Source organism: Crocodylus siamensis, chromosome 2 (genome assembly GCF_052110815.1).
Source record: "Crocodylus siamensis isolate JL-2025a chromosome 2, ASM5211081v1, whole genome shotgun sequence".
NCBI classification, from domain to species: Eukaryota; Metazoa; Chordata; order Crocodylia; family Crocodylidae; genus Crocodylus; species Crocodylus siamensis.
In genome coordinates, this window is record NC_143396.1 from 13662578 (window position 1) to 13685230 (window position 22653).

The 22653-nt window shown below is 46.3% G+C and overlaps 1 protein-coding gene across 2 annotated transcripts in view; it reads left to right on the forward strand.

Annotated features, from left to right (window-relative positions):
- Window positions 1-22566, forward strand: part of IMMT (inner membrane mitochondrial protein) — a 42395-nt gene extending 19829 nt beyond the window's left edge. The window contains exons 7-15 of one of the 2 annotated variants that reach the window (XM_090035340.1): window positions 407-543; window positions 3648-3751; window positions 10680-10815; window positions 12329-12458; window positions 17272-17286; window positions 19276-19499; window positions 20504-20635; window positions 21043-21172; window positions 21613-22566. In XM_090035340.1, coding sequence (XP_089891466.1) covers window positions 407-543; window positions 3648-3751; window positions 10680-10815; window positions 12329-12458; window positions 17272-17286; window positions 19276-19499; window positions 20504-20635; window positions 21043-21172; window positions 21613-22220 — 1616 coding nt within the window. In that variant the 3' untranslated portion in view covers window positions 22221-22566. The remainder of the gene's footprint in view (window positions 1-406; window positions 544-3647; window positions 3752-10679; window positions 10816-12328; window positions 12459-17271; window positions 17287-19275; window positions 19500-20503; window positions 20636-21042; window positions 21173-21612) is intronic. The other variant, XM_090035342.1, reaches the window with a different exon arrangement.
- Window positions 22567-22653: the final 87 nt, after the last annotated feature.

A 22653-nucleotide genomic window follows, 5' to 3' on the forward strand; every position in this document is an offset into this window, starting at 1 on the left:
CAGAACTCTGGTAATTGCTCAGTTATGTTTCTTATAACTTTTTGCTTCTCCGGATGTCAAAGTATAAGACTGAAGTAGAAAAGTTGAGACATTACATTGCAAAAAATAATTGACTGTAGTTTCTGCCCCATTACCCATTCTCAAAAAAGAAAAATAGCTCAAACCAGGTGCTTTTAGATGGAAGAACTTTTTTTTTCTCTTGCTTTTTAAGGACTATTTTAATAACCAGAGACAGAAGAGACTATTAAGGCAAATAAATCCCCCTCCAAGAATAGGATATGGTAGGAGAGTAACAGCAAGGGCAATAAAAGAAATGTGTTAAATATTACTTGTATATGTATAAATGTTTTTTGTTATTGCTCTCAGTGGAAACAGCTAAAATATATCATTTAATTTATCTTTCTAGCTCTTGCAGCCACTCTAGAAGGAGCGCTGAGCAGGACTGCACGTATAACCCTTCAGGCAATTGCAGCACAGGAAGCTGCAGTGCAGGCTGTTAATGCTCATGCTCAGATCCTGAAAGAGGCCATGGATAATTCTGAGGTAATGTGTACAAATGCTGACAGGCCATCAGTCTCACTGAAGAATCCAGTATCTTTATCTAGTCCACTATTGAGAATCATATTGGATAAGAATTTATTTTCCTTGTGCTAGTGTGTAATTGCAGAACTGTAGAAAATTAGGGCTGGAATAGATGTCAGTCAAATCTGTGTCCCTGCTTGAGGCCGGATCATCGCTGTCTAATACCTCTCAGAAGATTTTTACTGGTCTTTATTTTATCTCGTTACTGAGGATTTCTGCTTGTGTAATATTAGGTGACATTTTTTAAAAGTGGAGTCACAGTATTACTTTTGCTTCTGAGTTTCACTGCCTGTAAACTAGAGAGACTCTGTTTACTGACCTATCGGGTCTTCAGAGTTAACATTTAATATATGTAAAATGATTTTTGAAAAGGATAATGCTAAAATATTATCGTGCACACATCAAACAGCAACAGCATATCTCCACTGCAGATATCTAAGTGAAATGCACTACGTAACACTTCATCCAGGGAGTACATACACCTGTAGTATTCCTTGGCTGAAAAGTTTCAAACAATGCAGCCACCTCAAGCACCAGACTGGAGGGGTGGGGACTAGAGCAGACTGCTGTGACCTGTGTCTCTGATCTTCACTCCCCCTTCTTCCTCCCGTCACAGGCAATGGAGGTAGAGGGTGGGGGGAGAGATGAGAGCTGAGCAGAGACATAATGTTTGTGGTGGGGGCTCTGTACCAGCAGGCCTCCTGATACTCCAGTCCTTTCTGCTTGTTCTGTTCCCCCACCCCCTCAGCTGAGCAGAAAGAAAGAGGAGGCTGGAGTGCCCAGCTCCAATAGGGGTGTGGAGAGGTATAGAATCATAGCAGATTAGGGTTGGAGAGGACCTCAGGTCATGTAATCCAATTCCTTACTCAAAGCAGGATCATCCCCGACTAGATCATCCCAGCCAGGACTATTATCGAGCTGGGCCTTAAAAACCTCCGAGGATGGAGAGCCCACCACCTGTCTAGATAACTTATTCCAGTGCTTTGCTGCCCTCTTAGTGAGAGTTTTTTTTTTTTCCTGAGAGCCAACCTAAACCTCCCTTACTGCAGCTTGAGAGCATTGCTCCTTGTTCTGTCACTACTGAGAACAGTCCAGCTTCATCCTCTTCAGGTAATTAAAGGCTGCTGTCAAATCCCCACTCAGTCTTCTCTTCTGCAGACTAAATAAGCCCAGTTCCCTCATCCTCTCCTTGTAAGTCGTGTCCCAGCCACCAAACCATTTTTGTTGCTCTCTGCTGGACTTTCTCCAACTTGTCCTCATCCTTTCTGTAGTGGGGTGCTTAAAACTGAACATAGTACTCTAGATGTGGCCTTAGCAGTGCAGAATAGAGTGGAATAACTACTTTCCTCAATCTGCTGGCAACACTCTTATTAATGCAACCCAGCATACTGTTAACCTTGGCAACAAGGGCACGTTGCTGACTCATATCTAGCTTATTGTCCACTAACCCCTGGGACCTTTATGCAGAGCTGCCAGTCAGTCCCCAGGCTGTAGTGGTGTATGGGATTCTTCTGTCCTAAGTGTAGGATTTTGCATTTGTCCTTGTTGAACCGCATAAGATTTCGTTTGGCCCAATCCTTCGATTTGTCAAGGCTGTTCTGAATCCTAGTCCTACCCTCCATTGTATCTACTACACCCCCCCAGGTTGGTGTCATCCACAGACTTGCTGAGGGTGCACTCCATCCCATCTGCCAGGTCACTGATTGGGTCCCAGCAAGAACTGTGGGGCTCCCGGTGGGGACCCAGCAGTGCTCCAGGACCCATAGTGGTACCTGGCACCTGGACATCAGGCAGGATATCCATTTGTTTTCCCCCTGCATGCACAACACTGTCTAAGTGCAGAGGTGACAAAAAGTGACTGCTCTAAAATAACAACTCACTTCACAAGGTGCCATTTTGGAGTGTTACTGCCACTTTTAGAATGTTTCAAAGGGCTTGTGCTTGTGGACAGCTGGGTGTTTTAAGGGTTGTGGCTACCCACACCTTGTTAATAACAAACCTTTACTACTACTGAAGCATTCCCAGGGGATTTATGCTTCCCTGGTTACAGAAATGCATTTGCTGGCATCCAGGAACCCTAGAATCATAGTGCTGGAATAGACCTTGGGGTTCATCTAGTCTAGCATCTAGCAGGATTTACTGTTCCTGAACCACCTGACAGAAGTCTGTCTGTTCAGCGCCTTCCTGAAAATTTTTTCCTACTCCGTTCATAGCATCTGACAAAGCCACTGTTACTTATGAAAGCTTATTATGCTTCTCTGAATCAGTGAATCTATAAAGTACCACCCTGCCTGCCTGAAAACCTCCAGTCAAGGAGATTCCATATATTTCCCTAGGCAGCTCATTCCATTGTACTATTTCCCCCCCCTTATTAATTAGGAATTTTTACCTGAATCTTGCCATAAATAAATTTTGCTGTGATTCAAACCCACTGCTCTGTGCCTTGCCCTCTGTGGATTTTGTTGTTTCTAGTGTGTAGGGCTGTTATTTTCAGCAGTATTGTGAAGCAGTGGCTATTATGCAATGGCTAAACAAGTCTTAAAGGGGTAGGTCCATAACTAATAACAGCTACACTTGAAAATTGACTCCATTTGGAAATAGCACTTTTCACACTGAAAATTTATATGAAAACTACGTAAGAATGTATGCATTGGCTTTTTTAGAAAGGGACATGACTATAGAACATTCAAACTGTAGAGACTGTAGCTTTTAGTAATCATTTTTTAAAACATTTGTTTGCTGCATTTTTAAAGTGTAATACAAGCAGTGTTTGAAAGTAAACACCGATTAGTTTTACTGTTGTCTGAGGTTCTGCATGAAAATGCCACTTATTATTTTCGCTGTTTAGACGGAAACAAATAGGGAAGTAAATGGTATAAAACCTGAAAAGGCCTGATTTATTTAAAATAAAGGTAACTACTTTCAAATGACCTGATATGACATAAGTCCTTTGTGTATTTGAGTAATTTAGTTTTTAAGTGTGTAGCTGTCTCAAATTTTCTTTATATTGATGATTGTTAGGTGCAATAATTTGTCAAGGTAGAACATTTTTGTGGTTCATATAGGTTCCAGCAGAGAAGAAATCCTCACAGTGGCGAACCTTGGAAGGAGCACTGAAAGATCGCAGGAAGGCTGTAGATGAAGCTGCAAATGCCCTTCTGAAAGCCAAGTAAGATGTCCTTGCAATTTCATAAAAGTTAGCTTGTCTCTAGTGTCCAATTTAACAAACTCGTGGCAAAAAGCAACACAAAGGAGTCTGTGTGCACATTAAACTGGCCTCATTTTAAGTGGATTATGCTAATGTATGAGCTGACATACTTTATCTTTAATGTTCATTAATTAGCAACATAATTAGCAAGTCTGTGCTTCTCAAGTGTTGCAGCTGTGTTATGTGATAGGTCAATTTTAATGCCTAAAGTAATGACATTTCCCTCTTTCATTCTAATAAACCAACAAATGTATCAGCTCATTTGTAACATGGCAGGACCAAATCATGTCCAGGTTCTTTAACTATTTTTTGGACTCCTTTATATAACTTTTTCTGTCATACTCATTTAGATAATCTTGGGTGATTCCATAACTGCCCTCTGTATGTGTGCAAGGCTCAGTAATACCATTAGGATCTGGTTATAATGGGTAATAAAGGCCTTTTGGTGTATATTCTGCCAAACCGAGTTACCTAAAACTGGGCTTGCTAATTACGTAGGCATTTTATAGAGTCAGAGGCTGCTTTTAGGATCACTTACTTGCAGACTGAGATTCCCCGGCACATATTGCATTTCTGGTGAAATAAATGTATTAATAGTGCCATAAATAGCAATGTGTCATGCATTCATTAAATTTATGGCACCATAAAATGGCATGCCAGCCACAAAGATATTTCTCAAAAAATGTGTAATACTTTGTGGCTGGTTTATGACTCCATAAATTGAGTGTGTCTCATGTCCCATCATCCCAGTGCAGCTGATTAGTTGGCTGTCATCCTTAGGACCTAGATAGTCCTGTGGGCTCTGAGGGGAGCTTGCTTTGGTGGAGCACCAAGGAAACATCTCCCAGGGGAGCTGCTGCTTTGGTAACACCAGAAAGTAAGGGCAAGAGCTGATGGGGAAGGTTAGGAGGCTCTTGGTCCTGGGCAAGACCTAAAACTGCACCCGACCCGGGGTGGGTGGCCTGGTGGGGCTATTTGTGGTGGAACAGCCACCCCAGAAATGCCAGGCCAGTTACTACCCCGGTGAAAGGCGAGTAGGGGCGCCTAAACCCCAGCCCCCACCTTCGGGTAGGTCATTTAATATCGGAGGTAGTTCTAGAGCCAGGCACGGCTGCAGCCACCTGAACCTGCGTGGGGTGCAAGAGCCTGCGGAGTGAGTGGTGGGCTAGGCACACTGGTGAGTGCCACCTGAGCTTGTGGGGTGCGTGTTGACCCCAGGCCCCAGCATAATGGGGACAGAGTATGGGCCTCAGTAGAGGTGGAAGTGTAGAGCGGGGTGCAGTGGGGCACCTGACAGCATAGTTAAGCACCAGCATAACAGCTGAGAGACCTGGAGAGCCTAGCAAGGGCATGGAACCTAGTGGAGAGGCAAGGAGCCCAGAGGCTAGGAGCCCCGACTGTGCATGTGCATAGGGCAAGGAGCCCAGTGAGAGTGAGGGGGCTCAGAGCCCAAGGAAAGGGGCGAGTTATGAGGATCTGTGAGGAAAGGGCATGAAGTGGGCAAGGGGATTCGAAGGTAGGTCCTGCTAACATGGGGCCAGGTTTGGTCCAGGTAAGCCTTTGGGCACCTGAGGCCACAAGTGGGCCAGAGGCAGATTGGTTAAGGGGCAAATGAAGAAGTACCATGGGGAAACAATGGGGACAAGTCAGGAGCCCCTAATTTAGAGCAGCTGGGTGAGTGACCCAGTGAGGGGCTAGTGGCATAGTCAGTTCAGTGTTCTGCTAATTGCTCAGCGCTCACTTGGATGAGGGTCACGGGAGAGGCCCGTGAGGCCACGTGCTTGCTGGCTGGAGAGTGCAGGGAAACAAGCTTGAGGACCCTTCAGGTGAGGGCAGGGTGAGTATGGCCCCAGGGAAAAGGAGGGTTGGTATGAGAGTGTTCCTGCAAAGGGGCAGTATGAGAGAAGACCATGTTTCATAGTTTCATAGTTTGTAGGGTCGGAAGGGACCTGAGCAGATCATCTAGTCCGAACCCCTGCCATGGCAGGAAAGAATACTGGGGTCAAATGGCCCCAGCAAGATGTTCATCTAACCTCCTCTTAAACACCCCCAGGGTATGGGCCAGCACCACTTCGCTTGGAAGCTGGTTCCAGACCCTAGTCGCCCTGACTGTGAAGTAGCGCCTCCTGCTAACCTAAACCTACCCTCTGCCAGCTTGTGACCATTATTCCTGGTCACTCTCGGCGGTGCTCGGGGAAACAGTGACTTCCCCAATGCCTGCTGATCCTCCCTGACTAGTTTATAACAGGCCACAAGATCCCCCCTCAGCCTTCTCTTTTGGAGGCTGAACAGGTTCAGGTCCCGTAGCCTGTCCTCATAGGGCCTGCCCTGTTGTCCCCCGGTCATACGAGTGGCCCTCCTCTGGACCCTCTCCATGCTGTCGACATCCCTCTTGAAGTGCAGCGCCCAGAATTGGATGCAGTACTCCAGCTGCGGCCTGACCAGTGCCGCATAGAGGGGGAGGATCACCTCTTTGGACCCGCTCGAGATGCATCTGTGGATGCATGACAAGGTGTGGTTGGCCTTCCTGACTGCCTCTCAACACTGTCGGCCCATGTTCATCTTGGAGTCAGTGATGACCCCCAGATCCCTTTCCGCCTCCGTGCTGACAAGAGGGGAGTTCCCTAACCTGTAGGTATGGTGCCGGTTGTTCCTCCCCAGGTGCATCACCTTGCACTTGTCTGTGTTGAAACCCATCCTATTCTCGTCCGCCCACCCTTGTAACCTGTCTAGGTCTGATTGTAGCCTGTTGCATCCTTCCAATGTACCCACGTCCCCCCACATCTTAGTGTCATCAGCAAATTTGAACGGGGTGTTTTTTAGCCCCTCATCCAAATCGCTGATGATGTTGAACAGTGCAGGCCCGGGGACCGAGCCCTGTGGAACCCCACTGCCCACATCCTTCCAGGTTGAGAAGGACCCATCTACTACCACTCTCTGGGTGGGGCCCTCCAGCCAGTTGTCGACCCATTTTTCTGTGTGGGTGTCTACACCACAGCCCCCCCAGTTTCTTAATGAGAACAGGGTGAGAAACAGTGTCAAAAGCCTTCCAGAAGTCCAGGAAGATTATATCCACTGGTACCCCTGCGTCTAACGATCTGGTGATCTGATCGTAAAACGCCACCAGGTTGGTCTGACAGGACCTTCCACTGATGAACCCATGTTGGTTGCCCCTACGCATGCAGTCCCCTGCTGGCCCCTCCTGGATGTGTGCCAGCATAATTTTCTCGAACAGCTTGCCTAGGATCGAGGTGAGACTAACCGGCCTATAGTTTCCCGGGTCCTCCTTCCTGCCTTTTCTGAAGATGGGAACCACGTTGGCCCTCTTCTAGTCCTCTGTTACCTCACCAGAGCACCACGAGTGCTTGTAAAGCTGTGCCAGGGGACTTGCAATGACCTCAGCCAGTTCCTTTAGAACTCTAGGGTGGAGATCATCCGGGCCGGCTGACTTGAATACGTCCAACCCCTCCAGAAGCTCCCTAACTAAATGCTCGCTAACCTGTGGCCCAGGTGTGCCTCCCCCGGGGCCCGAGGGGGGCCCAGCAGGAAGGTGGCTGTTCTGGTCCCTACTTAGGAAGACGGAGGCAAAGAAATTGTTAAACATGTTAGCTTTGCTGTCTGGTGTGACGACCAAGTTACCCATGTCATCCTGCAATGGCCCCACATTACCCGGGACCTTCTTTTTACCCCCTATGTATTTAAAAAAAGACTTCTTATTGTCCTTAATCTGGGAAGCTAGTTCCAGTTCCATCTCTGCCTTGGCCTTCCTAACTACCCCCCTACATCCCCAAGCAACTACAGAATAGCCCTCCCTGGTGATGACCCCTTCTTTCCATTGGGTGTAGGCCTCCTTTTTAGCAAGGAGACATTCCTGGATTCTTTTGGTGAGCCACAGAGGCTTGTGTGCTCTCCTGCTCCCTTTGATCCTTGTTGGGATTACCTTCCTTTGGGCTTGGAGGATCGTCTCCTTAAGGAGCGACCACTCTCCTTGGACACCTGGCTCCCCTCCCCCCCGGGACCTCAGTGCTTCTCCAACTATCCTCCTTAGCTCGTTGAAGTCTGCCCTCCTAAAATCTAGGGCCGCTGCCTTACTGCATGCCTTTGCCACCTTGCGCTGGATGGTGAATTCCAGCAGGCAATGATCGCTGTCGCCCAGGTGGTCGAGCACTCGCAGCCCCCTCACCAGGTCATCACCCGTGGCCAGCACTAGGTGCAACAAGGCGTTCCCTGTGGTGGGGCTGTGCACCTCCTGGGTTAGATGGAGGTCCTGCACTCTGGCCAAGAAACTACGTGAGCGTTCAGACCTGGCTGACTGCTCTTCCCAGCAGATGTCCGGGAAATTCAGGTCCCCCATGACAACCACATCCTTAGCCTTCACTACCTCTGTGAACTGACCCAAGAATTCCTGGTCAAGCTCTTCACCCTGGTTGGGAGGTCTGTAGTAGACTCCCACCATTAAGTCCCTTTCCCCTTGACTGCCTTGTACTCTAACCGAAAGCACTTCAGAGTGCCCCTCCCCTGGCTCCTTGCTAATTAACGAGGATGTGTATTCCTCCTTAATATAGAGCGCCACGCCCCCCACCCCTCTTTCCTATCCTGTCCCTCCTGTACAGCCTATAGCCCTTGACATTGACCGCCCAATCATGCGTTTCATCCCACCACATTTCCGTAATTCCCACTATGTCTGGGCTGGTGTCAGCCAGCAGGAGGGTGAGTTCCTCCTGCTTGTTGCCTATACTACGAGCATTTGTGTAGAGGCATTTGAGGCCTCCTGTGGGTGTGTGTACTGACCCCCTAGTCCCAATGTTATCCTGGTCCCTCTCTCTTACCTGTTTGATTGCTTCGCTCGTTGGTCTGGGCTGGGCTGTAGTTGTGGGTGCTGTTTGGTCTGGCAGTCTGATATTTCCTCTGCCCTCATCTTCCCCTTCCCCGATGAGCCTAGTTTAAAGCCCGCCGGAGGAGGTCTGCCAACCTAGAAGAGAACACACGCTTACCTTTAGGGGAAAGGTGGAGCCCGTCCCACCCCAGCATGTCTCTTGTCGTTATGTGCCGGTTATGGCTGAGAAAGCCAAAGCCCTCCTCGAAGTACCATTCCTGTAGCCGCCAGTTGGTTTCTGCGATGCACGTTTCATGCCGTCTGCCTCGTCCACTCACTGGCAGTGGAGTGGGAGGGGCCTCACTGAGAGGGAGGCGATATGAGTGTGGCCCGCAACAGGGCAGAAAGTAAGAGGCCTAACACTGAGATGAGTTGAGCCTGCCTTTAGGTTGGAGCAGAGCTCAGCTGTTAGGAACATATATGCAAGGCTTGGGATGCAGTATGGGGTGGTTGGAGCTGCATGCATAGGCCCAGGAGAACAGGGCATTCAAAGAGCAACCTTCCGCCTAATTAACACCTCAGTTACGGTTCATCAAGGCATGGCAGGCAAGACAGGTGGGCAGCATGCTCAGAGGCAAGTGAGGAGACTAGCACTGTGGCTAGTCAGGAGTTCCCATTTTGCTGCACTAAGGATCAGTAGGGTCTGCTCTGGCGGTGCAGCTGAGGGACAGGTGACCCCTAGATTGGGACTTACGTGTTTGGGGTTTGAGAAATGTTGTGCCCTGTTCCCGTATTATAAACACTCAGCCTTTGTTTTAGAGTATTTTAGACAGGATTTTCTAGAATAGTGATTCCAGTAAGAGAACGAGGCCTTGTGTCAGTGTGGGGTGGGAACAATGCTACAGTGTAAATAGCTTGAACAGATGGCTCCTGGAAAAGCTAAGAAAAATCAATACAGGCATACCTCGTTTTATTGCACTTCGCTTTATTGCGCTTCGCAGATATTGCGTTTTTTACAAATCGAAGGTTTGTGGCAACTCTGCGTTGAACAAGTCTATCGGCGCCATTTTTCCAACGGCGTTTGCTCACTTCGCATTTTTTAGCAATAAAGTATTTTTAATTAAGGTATGTACATTGTTTTTTTAGACATAATGCTATTGCACACTTAATAGACTACAGTATAGTGTAAGCATAACTCTTATATGCCCTGGGAAACCAAAAAATTTGTGTGACTCGCTTTATTGCGATATTTGCTTGATTTTCATAGATTTCATAGACATCAGGGCTGGAAGGGACCTCGGGAGATCATCGAGTCCAGCCCCCTGCCCAAAGGGCAGGAAGTCAGCTGGGGTCATAGGATCCCAGCAAGATAAGCATCCAATTTACTCTTGAAGGTGTTCAGTGTAGGTGCTTGAAGCACCTCCGCTGGCAGACTGTTCCAGACCTTGGGGGCTCGGACAGTAAAGAAATTCTTCCTTATGTCCAGCCTGAAATGGTCTTGCAGGAGTTTGTGACCGTTTGACCTCGTCATCCCTTGGGGCACTCTGGTGAACAGACGTTCCCCCAGATCCTGGTGGTCACCCCTGATAAACTTATAGGTGGCCACCAGATCACCCCTGAGCCTACGCTTTTCCAGGCTAAAGAGTCCCATGTCTCTCAGGCTATCATCGTAAGATCTGTTTTCCTGACCTCTGATCATGTGCATGGTCTGGAACCAAACCCGCAATATCTCCGAGATATGCCTGTACTGAAAGCCTTGAGGGAGCAGGAGGACTCTGGAAAGGCTTTTAGCAAAACAGCAACCAAACTCAGTCATCCACATGCCTGCCCACTCGGGCAAATGCCTGCAATGCTGTTTTCTAATAAATGCAACTTTGTTTCAAACCTCATAGAAATACTAAATCCATAAACATCTAGGCTTTGCGATTACAGCTTTCCTTTAGCCACAGAGGTATTCAGCAGAGTTAAGAGGTGTGGGGAAATCATTTGGATCATCTAGTCCAATTTCCCTGCCAATTCAGCTGAGAAGTGAACCTATGAACCTGCTAATTGACAGCTTCTGCTTCTTTTTAGAGAAGAATTGGAGAAAATGAAGGTTGTGATTGATGATGCCAAAAAGTCTCAGATTTCTGGCGCCAAATCTTACATTCTTGCTGCAGAAGAGAATCTTCATCACATGATAGTGGACCTGGACAATGTAATCAAAAAGGTAGTGATTCCCAAGACAGCAGTCATGAATTGCCACTAGCATAATGAGTGCTTGCCAGCATATACTCAAATTTCTGCAGTAGCATTTATATTTTTAGGGCTGTTAGCTATAACTTTGTATTTTTGACCTGATGTGCTATGATGGGTGAACAGACTGTTCCCAATGAGTTTTTCAGAAGACTGACTGAGTCCTGAAAGGCTAGCCTAGTTATTTGATCACTGCATGCTTTTATTTCATGGTAGTTGGGCAACATGTCACTGATGTTGATTCAGTAACAAACAGATAAAGTGTAACAAGGCAAGGGAGCAGTGTTAATTTTAGTTTCATGCATTTAGGCTCTTGAGTTGGCCTCTCTTCGCTGGCCAGGAAAAAAACCTAAATAAGATTAGATAATTGCAAAGGATTTTTTTTGCGTTTAATTAAAATAAACCTTCTTGGGAAAATCAAGTTTTTTAAAAGGAGATGGTTGAGAAGAGCATAATCACCATGATCATGACGTTAGAACACAGGACTAGGAGCTGGAATTGAACCTCCATTGTGATATGCTTCTTGCAGACATTTTAAAAAAAACCCAACCAAAAATGTGCTTTACTTAAACTCGGTGCACTCCGGCGCTGAGACCAGCGTGTGCGTGGAAGAGGCAGTGTGTTAGTTGGACCTGATTCGCCTGATGTCTGTATGGATTGGGTGTTTTAATGAAGTTTTTTTGGCACTTCTGTCTGATAACTGATTGAATAAGCTTTAGCTAAAAGGGCCAAAAAGCCTTGCTGAAGTTCCTGATCTATACAGATGCTGTGGAGCCGGGTCGAAGTAATGCACTACTTCTTCCAGTGAAGCATGTGTTTTTTTTGGGCGGGAGAAGGGAGGTTTTTTTTTTTGTTTGTTTATTTTTTTTAACATCTGCAAGCAGCCGTAATGACTTAGTTTGTAGGCTTGCTAATAACCTTCCTTTGTTTCCTAATATGTAACATGAGGATAAAACTCACCTGTCTTGCCAAGGGGTCAGAACTTGTTATGGTTTTTTAAATTTTTCATTAAAATGCATCTTGTTCGCTTATTGACAGAGGGGAGTCAGGACAGATCTAAAACTGTACAGCCAACATGTCACAGGCATGAGATTGTGTCTTGACTGGCTGAATTATACATCAGAGATGTAGTATGGCCTTACAGCTGTTGGGTAGTTCAAGGGTGTACTCTAGAATTTAGGATCTGGTCTCCTGAGCCTGCCTGTGGCACCAGCTGACCATCTGACTAGAAGAATCCATGTGCAGTGTAGACAGAGGGAGGAGGAAGGTTTGCAGTAGTAGCTACAGCTGTGAATTAATCCGAGAGCACTTTGGGTGAAATGGTATTAAAGTCACTTGGTAAATTTCATTTAGATATATTAGTGATGGAACAGACACTGCTGCTAATGAGTGAAATGGGTGCCTACGCTATATATGTATGACATTTGGATATTTGCCTTGAAAGGTAAACTAACTCTTCCTTTTTTCCTCCTCCACCTCCTTTCCAGGTTCAGGGAGCTCAGTCTGAGGCTAAGGTAGTAGCTCAGTACCATGAGCTTGTAGCTACAGCTCGGGATGAATTTCAGCGAGAACTAGATAGCATCACTCCAGATGTACAGTCTGGCTGGAAGGGGCTAAGTAAGTCTTGGACTCTGTTATCTTTAGTGTTTGATACACAAAATACTTCGCTTTTCCCACATCGCTGCACCTGTGCCCACTGACTCAGTTGTTTCAATTTTTGTCTGATAGTTTTAACTAGTTATCAACCGCTTGATATATTTTAAAGTAAATTTGCTCTAAACCAGCTGGTACAGGAGACCCTCAGTTTGGATGGGTAATTGAGAGAGCAAATCTACTGTCATTGATGAAACTGCAAGATACAGGCTTTGTACAGACATTCAGTTTTTCCCAGGAGGAGTTGTTGCTCTCCCAGAAGAAAACACGAGAGAGTGTGTGTGTGAGTGAGTGTGTGTGTGTGTGTGTGTGTGTGTTGAGGCTTTTTCTCCCAGAGTAAAAATGGCCACTTCAGGAGACAAATAACTTGGGTACAACCAGGGTTATATCATTTTCAATAGAGGTGCACTGATGTATTAGTTGCCTATCAGATTGGCACAAATAAAAGGGAAATTTACATTATCGGCTGTTGGCTTTTTTTAGGCCGTTGTAGCCGATAGTGTTTTTTTATACTTATGCCTTCTGGCCGGGGCCCCATGACACCTGGGTTCCCTCCTGTGAACCTGTGTACACCCCCATCCCCTCACCAGCAAGCCAGACTGGGATGGAGCAGAGTAGCTGCCACGGTTTCCTGGGTGCTGGTGTGACATGGACTGCAGGCTGGGGCTGGGGCAGGCACTGTAAAAAGCATTGAATACTGCAAATGTGACTGGGGTGGGTAGAGCTGAGCTGCCCAGCCTGGCTCAGTGTGACTCAGCCTGCAGTGCCTGGGGGGGTCTGTGCCTCTGGGACTAGGGGCAGAGCATGGCAGGCTCTGGGGCAGCCTCTCTTCCCTCTACTGTCAGTTGCTCAGTCTCTGGTCCCTCCCCAGAGCACTGCAGCTTATGGAAATGCAGTCAAGCCTTCCTGCATGTAGCAGTAGTGGAGTCCCATGCGTTCCATGCCTGGCTGCACCAGCCACCAGTGAGGGCAGAGGGGGGATAAGGGGTGGGGCAAGGGGGCAAGCTGCTTCTGTGGGTCTGATCCTGGCTCTGACCTATGCTCGGGGCTGGAGTGGGAGCCACAACAGCCACCTGCCTCCCTACCGCCCCAAAGCTGAGAGGAAGGGTTCTCCTCCCCACCTCCCCTCCTTTCCCCCCTACACAGTGCGCATGGGGGGCTAGTCTTACATCTGAGGCACTGGGGTAGGTGCTGCCTCATGGGGGATGAGGCCCCTCACAGCTGCACCTCTCTGCAAGCCACATTCTGCCCACCTTGCCCCAGCACCAGTGCTCAAGCTCCTCTTGTGGTCGGGCGGCAAAAGTAAGGATGAGGGCTCTGAAGGAGAAGGGGGAAAGGCAGTGGCTCCCAGACATGCCTCCCCCTTCTCCAGGTCATGCACATGCTGCTGCTTCACAGAGCTCAGGGGAGACTCCATCCCCCTCACCTGGCAGTGGCTGTCAGAAGCTTCTCCCCTCTCTCTCTCCTCCTGCAACCACTCACCATCCTGGGTAGCCATGGCTTTGCCCTGGGCAGGAGGAGAACAAGGAGCCTGGTCCAGAAACCACCCAGTCCTGGGCAGCCAGGTAGGCTTAGGCAGCTGCCCCCCAGGCTGGGGTTGAAGGGCAGGAGCTGAAGGGCTCTGCACAGCCAGTCCCAGGCACTGCCAGGCTAGACCTGCCTACTGCAACTGGCACAGGCACTTTTACATGTGCTCCAGGAGTTCGGGGAGGTGGGCCTTTAATTAGAACAGCTCCAGGAGCTGCTATAATAAATGTTGCTGTGTCTCCTGTATCAGTGTCCCTACACTTAGAAATGTTTCTAAATATAGTAAATATCATTTATCGGATGTGTATTGGCGATATGGCTGGTTAATAATTGGCTATCAGTATTGGCCAAGAAAATCTTAATCGGTGCACCCCTAATGTCCAGGAGAGTTACATGCTGACAACACAGGCTGACCATGGGCTGTCTGGGTTAGCCAGTCAGGGTGGTCCCATGCACTACTGTCATCTGTTGCCAGGCAGACTAAGGGAGCCTGGAGAGCATGTCTGTGTATGTACACAAACTGCCCCTCCCCCTTGCAAAGTGTCAGCACTGCAAGCTCTCTACTCTTCAGGGGCTCAGCATTCAAATGTCTGCACTTGTGGCTCTGCCGTGAAAGATATCAGATTTACCCAAAGAACCATGTCTACCTGTGTCCTTAGACCAATGCAGCTATAACCTACAACCCTAGAAGAAACATGGGAGAATTTTTCCAGATTATTTGAATGGGTGTACAATGCCACAATGGTTTTTTTGGGTAAGGTTTCTTTATTAAGCCCAATCAAATACCACCAATGAGATTTCACTGGCTAGGGCACTTATCTGTCTGCAGGGGAGTCACTTAGGTGTGCAGGTGTCCTAGGAGGAGTGATGCAGAGTTCAGACTATACCATGAGGTGAGATGCTCTGACCACTTCACCGTGGGAGTCCTTTCAGTAAAAAACAAGCACCTATTACAGATGGGGCAGTTGGAGGAACTTGGCTTTTTGCTGGCTTCATTAAAATTTGAATTTAAGACTTTGATTTGTGAAATAGTTATGAAAAATAAAGACTCTCTGTAGATCAGTAAAGAGCTCTGCACTGGCTTCCTTGAATGTTTTAAGAGACTGTTAGTGCAGTTGCAGCGTAGTAGCTAGATTAGGTCCACTCTAACTGAAATGAAGGCTTTCCATTTATTTTTATGGATGAAGGTTTTGCGAACTACTGAACAGCTGCTCTTTTTTCACTGGTCATCAGTGATAATATTGTTCAGCAATAGAAATGGAGCACTAGGATGTTTCTCCTTTTTGGAAGTAGGGTTTAAGTAAATATAGCTTTGCCTTCTCTTTGGGGACCCCCCAAATTAGCAGTTGAGTATGGGCTTATGTTCTGGCTTTGACTAGGGCTAGAATAATGTGCACGTTTAAATGCTCTTGAAATTGGGACCTTGCTCCAGGTGAATAGTTTGGCGTTGATCTGATGGTGTGAGTCCAGAACTCTGATATTTTGCTTCCTGGACATAGTGGCGACCATTACTTACGGGTTTTTTTGTGCTGAGGATATAATTTTTAATGGAACTTGCAGATAGCAAAGACATATGTATGATTCTTCTTAATGGTGTTGGCTTTCACAGCAGTAAGAGATGCTGCCGTAATTCCAAGATGACTCCATTTGTTTTCTAGTGTCCTGAGAAAGCCAGAGTCCTCTACAGAGAAATATGCAATGTTTGCTTGCAGTGAGATGAAAGAACTGTGGTGTAAACAGTTTTTTACTCCAGATATTTACCTAGAGAGATGGGTAGGAATTGGAGAAAATGTGGGTGTGTGTGTGTTCTTTTTCCTAAACCTAGTTTTTATATGGTTTGGTGCCCTGCTGACTACTACTCATCAGATCTGCTGCTCCAGTGCAAAACTGTCTATTGTTGATATTTCAGCTCTTCTTGGTCTGTCTGTGAAATCTGAATTTCTTACTGTTTAAGGGAATCTGTGAGGTGCTTGGGCTCTTCATACCTTCAGGTTTCCCTTCCCCTCTAGCTTGGAAACATGCCAAAGATTAGAAATAATTTGTTCAAAAATCATCTGAGTTGCAAGTTTATTGAAATTGAAATTTAATTTTAATTTACCCTATTGCTATTCCTAATTATAAGTTTTATAACTTGCTAAGCTGTAGTGTAGTACTGTGGAATTTAAGGTTTTATTTTCAACAATATAAAAATGCACTTTTTGGATTTACAGTACAAGTATTTCATGTTTGTATGCAAGACCATTACCAATCGTTTGCCTAACAGAGTTACTTAATTAGTCCACAGTAGGTTGTTGTATTTTCTCTGATGACAGTGTTGTGCTAAAGTGCATAATATAGCCATAAAGATTCACTTCAGGCACCAAAATAATTTGACAGGTTTTTGTAGATGGTAAACTAAATGTTCTCCAGATTCTCAAAAAATGCATTCGTCTTTCTGGTAAATGCTAAAAATTTGGTCTTGTTAAATGAATATTGACAGACATGACCAGCCTATTTAACGTGTAAAAAGGCTTTGTTTAAACAGAGGAGGCTATTGCAACCCACTGTTGTGAACTGTAGCAGCTTCATCTTAAATTGTTTGGGTTTGAATCTTAAAATCATCTCCTAGAGTTCACGCTTGATCCCAGTCCTGCAGTGGACATTACACACTGGTTGGGCTCCCTATGTCCTCAGTTTCATCCACAAGCTATCCATGTCAGGGTCAAGTTCAAGAAGGGTCACATTCACTCTGCCATTGTTCTTGGGAATAAATCTTCCCTGTACTCATCTGCTTTAACTATTCAAACACTGAGAGCATGTTCTTAACTTGATTAATTAACTTGATTAATTAATATCAATAAACTTTGTTCCAAGTTCCATTTTGAAGTGTTTGTTAGTATCTGCCATGGCTTTTTCCCTTGGAGTAACTGATATTGCTGGAGTAACTGCAAAGAACAATATCCTTGCTGAATTTCCTAATTCAGATTTTCCCCTTTGGTTAAAATGCAGAGGTTTGTCTGCACTGCTCCTTTGCTGTGACTGTTAAACTTCTACAATCCACATTTGTGGATTTCTAAATGGACTTTGTTTCGGGCTGCATCTTAGTATTACATGAAAGGAGGAAGTGCTAAACGGCATAATAGACTGACTTATATTCTGAAGCCAGAAGTGGTATGTTTCCATTGACACTCTTGCGCACTTTTTGTGACTAATGGATTTGCTGCAGTGAATGTGCATTAATTTTTTCCAAACTCTCCTCTTTCTGTTACAGAGATAACTGATATAGGTGAGTTACTAGAACTTTTTCTCCTGCATGTTGTCTTCCTTCTGTTTTTCTGCGTTGGTGTTGTGCATTGCTTTACTCAGCATCACCCAAGTGCTAACGTGCTGCATACTTAAAATGGACTAGCACTGAGGCTTGCCCTGGGACTCTTTTTTTTTAATTTCATTTCTCCACTCGTGTGTTTAATATCACAGAGACTCCAAGTAGCTTTGCTGCTTGGGTAGACTGGCTTTAGTTGTTCCTCTGTAAATAAGAAGAGATTATGGAGCTTAGAAGGTTTTTAGTTAATATAAGCCTGTCTGCAATACCTTTCAACTCTTCTGAGACTAGAGTTGGTGCTCAGGACTGTGAAGCAGGATTTCCCATGCCCTAATCCTCGCTCTGGCATTGACTCTGACTTTGGTTATGCCACAGATTTCCATGTGCCTCCTGTTTGGGGTGCCTCAGCCTTGGAGGCCCAACTTGTGGCTGAGTGTCCAGGTCCTGCTGGTGCTATTGGAACCTGGCACCTCCTGAAAATCATGCCGTTGGTCTCAAGTAGGGCCTCCAGAATGAGTGGACTCTCTGAAAATGCTGGTTTTATTCCCTGCACTCCAGGGTTTTTGCCCGAGATAACAAATGTTTTAAATTTTTAAAAAGTAAAGACAAAGTGACACCACATTCCCCTGACAGCAGTATGAGGAGGGACAAATAAATTGTCACTGGACTAATCTTCCATCCTGTCTCAGGCCCTGCATTGGGGTAGGGGGTGTTAGCTGCCTTTAATGGGGACTAGAAACTCTATAACAAGATCTCCGAGTAGAGCATCAGTGTCTTCCTCCTCCCTACACCAGTGCTGACTCAGCATCATGCCAGGGAGGTCAGCCTGTCAGGCTGTTTTGGAGCAGAGATAAGAATAGATTTTGGAGGAGAAAGAAAGGTTCTTCAAGCACATCCATTTCAGACTGATGTGGATTCAGCTCAAGCCCCTCCCTTCAACTATGGGAGAATTGCCTGAAACCAGCAATTCTGCTCCTTTCACTCGGTGCTCCTGCTTAACCCTTGGCTAGCTAGGCCTTTGCATGAAACATCAATATTTTAATCTACATTTTGAGGTCAGGAGGCAAAAGAACAGGCAAGATATGCCCACAGTAAGATACTGAGTAAGCTGCTGTGTTCAGCACTGACCTTTTCCTTGGGAATCAGCTTGAGACCGAGGCTCACTTAGGACAAAATGCAGCATTCCAGTCTCTAGGCATTTAAAGACAGGAATCATGGTGGCAAGGTCTACATCAGGGGTATCAAACTCACCCTGGGCCCTGGACTGGATTCTGACCATGGCACTTCTGCGCCAGTTCTGTGGGGCCAGTGACTGTGGTGGTGGGGTCTGGAGATGGCAGTGGGCATCTAGGGATTAGCTTGCTGTCAACAGTCAGGGCCAGCAGGGCCCAGGGACTTTACATTTTGGGGCATGCCATGCCCCCCAACTTGTATTAGTTTCCAGGCCTCATGTTTGACACCTGTGATTTATGTCATACGGAAAAGGCAGGAGCCCCCTCACCAGAGACGGATGTAGTTCTGGTCACTGCTCATTCGTCTTGCTAGTACCCACTCATGTCCAGGCTCTGGATAGCTGTTGAGCACTGTGTGGCTTGCCAGAGCAAAAGTGCATGATGCTTTAAAAACCAGTGAGAGGGCATGTCTGTGCCCTGAGGAGCTTACATTTCAATAATAGACTTAATGCTGTGTGGCAAAACTTGTAGATAAGCAAAAATAGGACTAGGAAAGCAAGGGTTAAGTGTGACACTGCAGTTGCTTCTCCCTGTATTTTGGAAGAAGAAGAATGTACTTTGTAGATATCCAGCAAGTGAGCTTGGATGAGTATGAGCTTAAGGTGAGGGTTAGATGGGCTAGAGGGTGGGGTGTGTATGTGTTTGCATGCGTGGGGTTGGGCGGGAACTGTGGTGTCTGCCTTTCTACAGATACGTTTTTAACACTGCCTGTCCTTCCTAGCTGGCCAGCTGTCAACAGATGACTTAAATTCTCTCATTGCCCACGCTCATCGTCGCATTGACCAGTTAAACAGGGAACTGGCTGAACACAGAGTGAGAGAGCAGCAGCACATCGAGATTGCCCTGGACAAGCAAAAACTGGAAAACAAGAAAGCACTTGAGACTGCAGTGGCAAAAGCACTGGAGCACCATAAAAGTGAGCTCCAGATCGAGCAGGAGAGAAAGGTAGGAGCAGCCTGGTCTGTCTTGGCATCTTCCAGCATGTAGTTTATTTAGCAGGGATTTCTGCCATGTAGTGCATTGGTAATTAATAGCATGACAGTGGCTTAAATGTGTTACAGCTTTGAAGCCCTTGGTGTGCAGCTCCAGATTGGACAAGCAGGGTAACGTTTTCAGAAGATCCGAGTCATTGTTTTGGAAGGCTGTATCTCATGTGATTAAAAAAGTGCAGAGGGCAAATTAAGCATATAAATGGCTTGGGAACACTCTTGAACGCCAGAGGGGAAGAACCTGGCTCAGAGTCACTTGCAGAAATCCTATTGATTTCACTAGAACCAAAGGTTTCACCCTGGGCCCTGATTGCCAAAACCATGTTCTGAGTGATCTTGGCTTGATGACTGTCTTCTTCCCCAGCTGTTTTAAGTGAGCTCTGTGAGGTCAGGTCTGTTCTGGGTTTTTTGCAAAGGAAGGGAGACAACTAAAATCTCCTTTTATCAGATGGTTAAAAAGCTCTCTCCCTTCAGAGATTTTTTTTTTTTTTTTGAGCATATAGTTAAAGTTTCTGCTGGCGTCTTCTACCTTCTTTAATGACTTTTAAAAAGCATGTAGCCACTTCTGAAGCAGGAGTGGGTCCAGTGTTCAGTAGACCACCTCATCTATACTGTGTATGGCTCAGAAAATAACACACCCTGCAGTGCAATACCTTTTCTGCCTTTCAGTTGAAGCCAGTCTCTGTACTTCAGAAAGGGAACTGTTAGCTGTCCCATGAGTATACTCGCTGCCATTAGAAACTGTGCTCCTACTTTGGACTTTTTTAAAAAATATGGTTAAAGAGAACCTTAAAAGCATCTATAGCTTTTCTTTAAGTGTATCTGGAGTCTTAGAAATCTCCTCGATCTGAGGAATGTGTTCTCTAGAAACCTAATGCTGAGTTCTTTTCAACATTGTTCTTGTTGTTGGCAAAACATTTCATGGTGAAGGTTTAACACTTTGTGCTTTCTCACATACAGATTGAAGAAGTCCGAGATGTAATGGAGACCGAAATGAGAACCCAGCTTCGCAGGCAGGCGGCTGCCCACACTGATCACCTGAGAGATGTCCTTAAGGTTCAAGAACAGGAGCTCAAGCTGGAGTTTGAGCAGGTGAGAGAAGAACCTGTGTTAGGTGGTAGCCTCGCTCCTTGGGGTAACGTGGGAGTCTTCCAGGGCAGCAGCCTTACTAATGCATTTTTCCAGTATGTATTTAAAGTAAGCCAAGGAATGAGTCCTGCTGAACTGGAAAACTAAGAGAGATACACTATTTAATGACTCCTTTAATTGCTTTTGCTGTAGGAGAGGGGGCTTCTTGCTGCTATATAGCAAGGACTGTTTCACCATAGTAATAAGCTAGAAGGCCTGATCCCCAGTGCTGTGTTGCACATTGAGACACAAATGTGTTGGGAAGGACTGGGATAAGTTGGGGTAGTTTGTGCTGCATGACTTTGAGCCTTTTCACATGTCAGTGTGTGGATTTGCTACGTTGCTTAAGGATCTTTACTTGTTCATTGCAGAACTTGTCTGAGAAGCTGAGCGAACAGGAAATGCACTTCAGACGCCTTACACAAGAGCAACTGGACAACTTCACTCTGGACATAAACACAGCCTATGCCCGCCTAAAGGGAATTGAGCAGGCAGTCGAGAGTGAGCCTGAGCTAACTAGAGCCAAGACTTGAGAATTCATGGCCTCAGATTGGGTGACTGAGCATGTCATTAGGCATGACATCAAGTGCCAGGAGGCTTCATGACCCAGTGCCCTTCAGGCAGAGGCATGTGCTCTCTGCCTTTTGAATTCCACTTCAGGAGCAGGTTCCCTGGTCACTGGGTAGGACTTAAGTATAATGATATGCAGGATGCACACCTTGCTTCAGTGCTGAGATCATATACGTATCTAGTAGAGGGCAGGCGAGTTCTAACACTTCCAAAAATGGCCAACTGATTTCTGGGAAGGGAATGAGACTTGTTCATGCTTTAAACTGACTGAGGGTGGAGCAGACCTTTTACAAATGTCCCACCTCGGTGCGGCTCTTTATGTCTGTGTGCCCTGATCCCAGGTGAACTGATTCTTTCTGGGTTTGTTGCAGGTCATGCGGTAGCTGAGGAAGAGGCCAGGAAGGCCCATCAATTGTGGTTATCTGTGGAAGCTTTGAAATACACCATGAAAACTGCCTCTGGGGAGAGCCCTACTGAACCACTGGAGAGCGCAGTTGAGGCCATCAAAGCCAGCTGTTCTGACAACACATTTACTGAAGCCTTAATAGCAGCTCTCCCTCAAGAATCACTGACACGGGGAGTCTACAGTGAAGAGGCCCTCCGGGCACGCTTCTACATAGTCCAAAAACTGGCAAAAAGAGTGGCCATGATTGATGAGACCAGGAACAGCTTGTACCAGTACTTCCTGTCCTATCTGCAGGCTCTGCTTACATTTCACCCTCAGCAGCTGAAGCCACCTGCTGAGCTTAGCACCGATGACCTGGACACATTTAAATTACTGTCCTATGCCTCCTATTGTATTGAGCATGGAGACCTGGAGCTGGCGGCTAAATTCGTCAACCAGTTAAAGGGTGAGTCTAGGCGAGTGGCGCAGGACTGGCTGACTGAAGCGCGAAGGACCCTGGAAACAAAACAGATTGTGGAAATCCTGACTGCCTATGCCAGTGCCATGGGCTTGGGAACAACCCAAGTGCAGTGAGTCAAGAGTCTGTTTTTGGAAGCAGTTGGATACAGAATTGCTGAGAAGAAATGAAGAGTTTAAGGAAGTTTGCACTCTAGGTCATTGGCACAGGCTAGCAATGTTTGTCAGCCATGGGTACCGTCCTGTCTCCTTGCACTGTATACTGAACCACCTATTGTGTTTTGTTGTTTGTCATCATCATGACAGCAAACTTCAGGAAAGCTTTCTCTGCCATATGCATAACAACGTTGTTTCCAGGTCTTAACCATCGGGTTTGTGATCCAACCAAAATAATGTTTGTAACCCACCATTACTGATTTGCCACTTGGTGCATTTAAATAAAAATGAGATGTAAAAAAACCAACCTGTGACTCCTGCTGTTCAGTTCTGCTTTTTGAATATATACCACACATGAATGGGCTGTGAGCAGGGATGTCTACTTGTGTTGTGC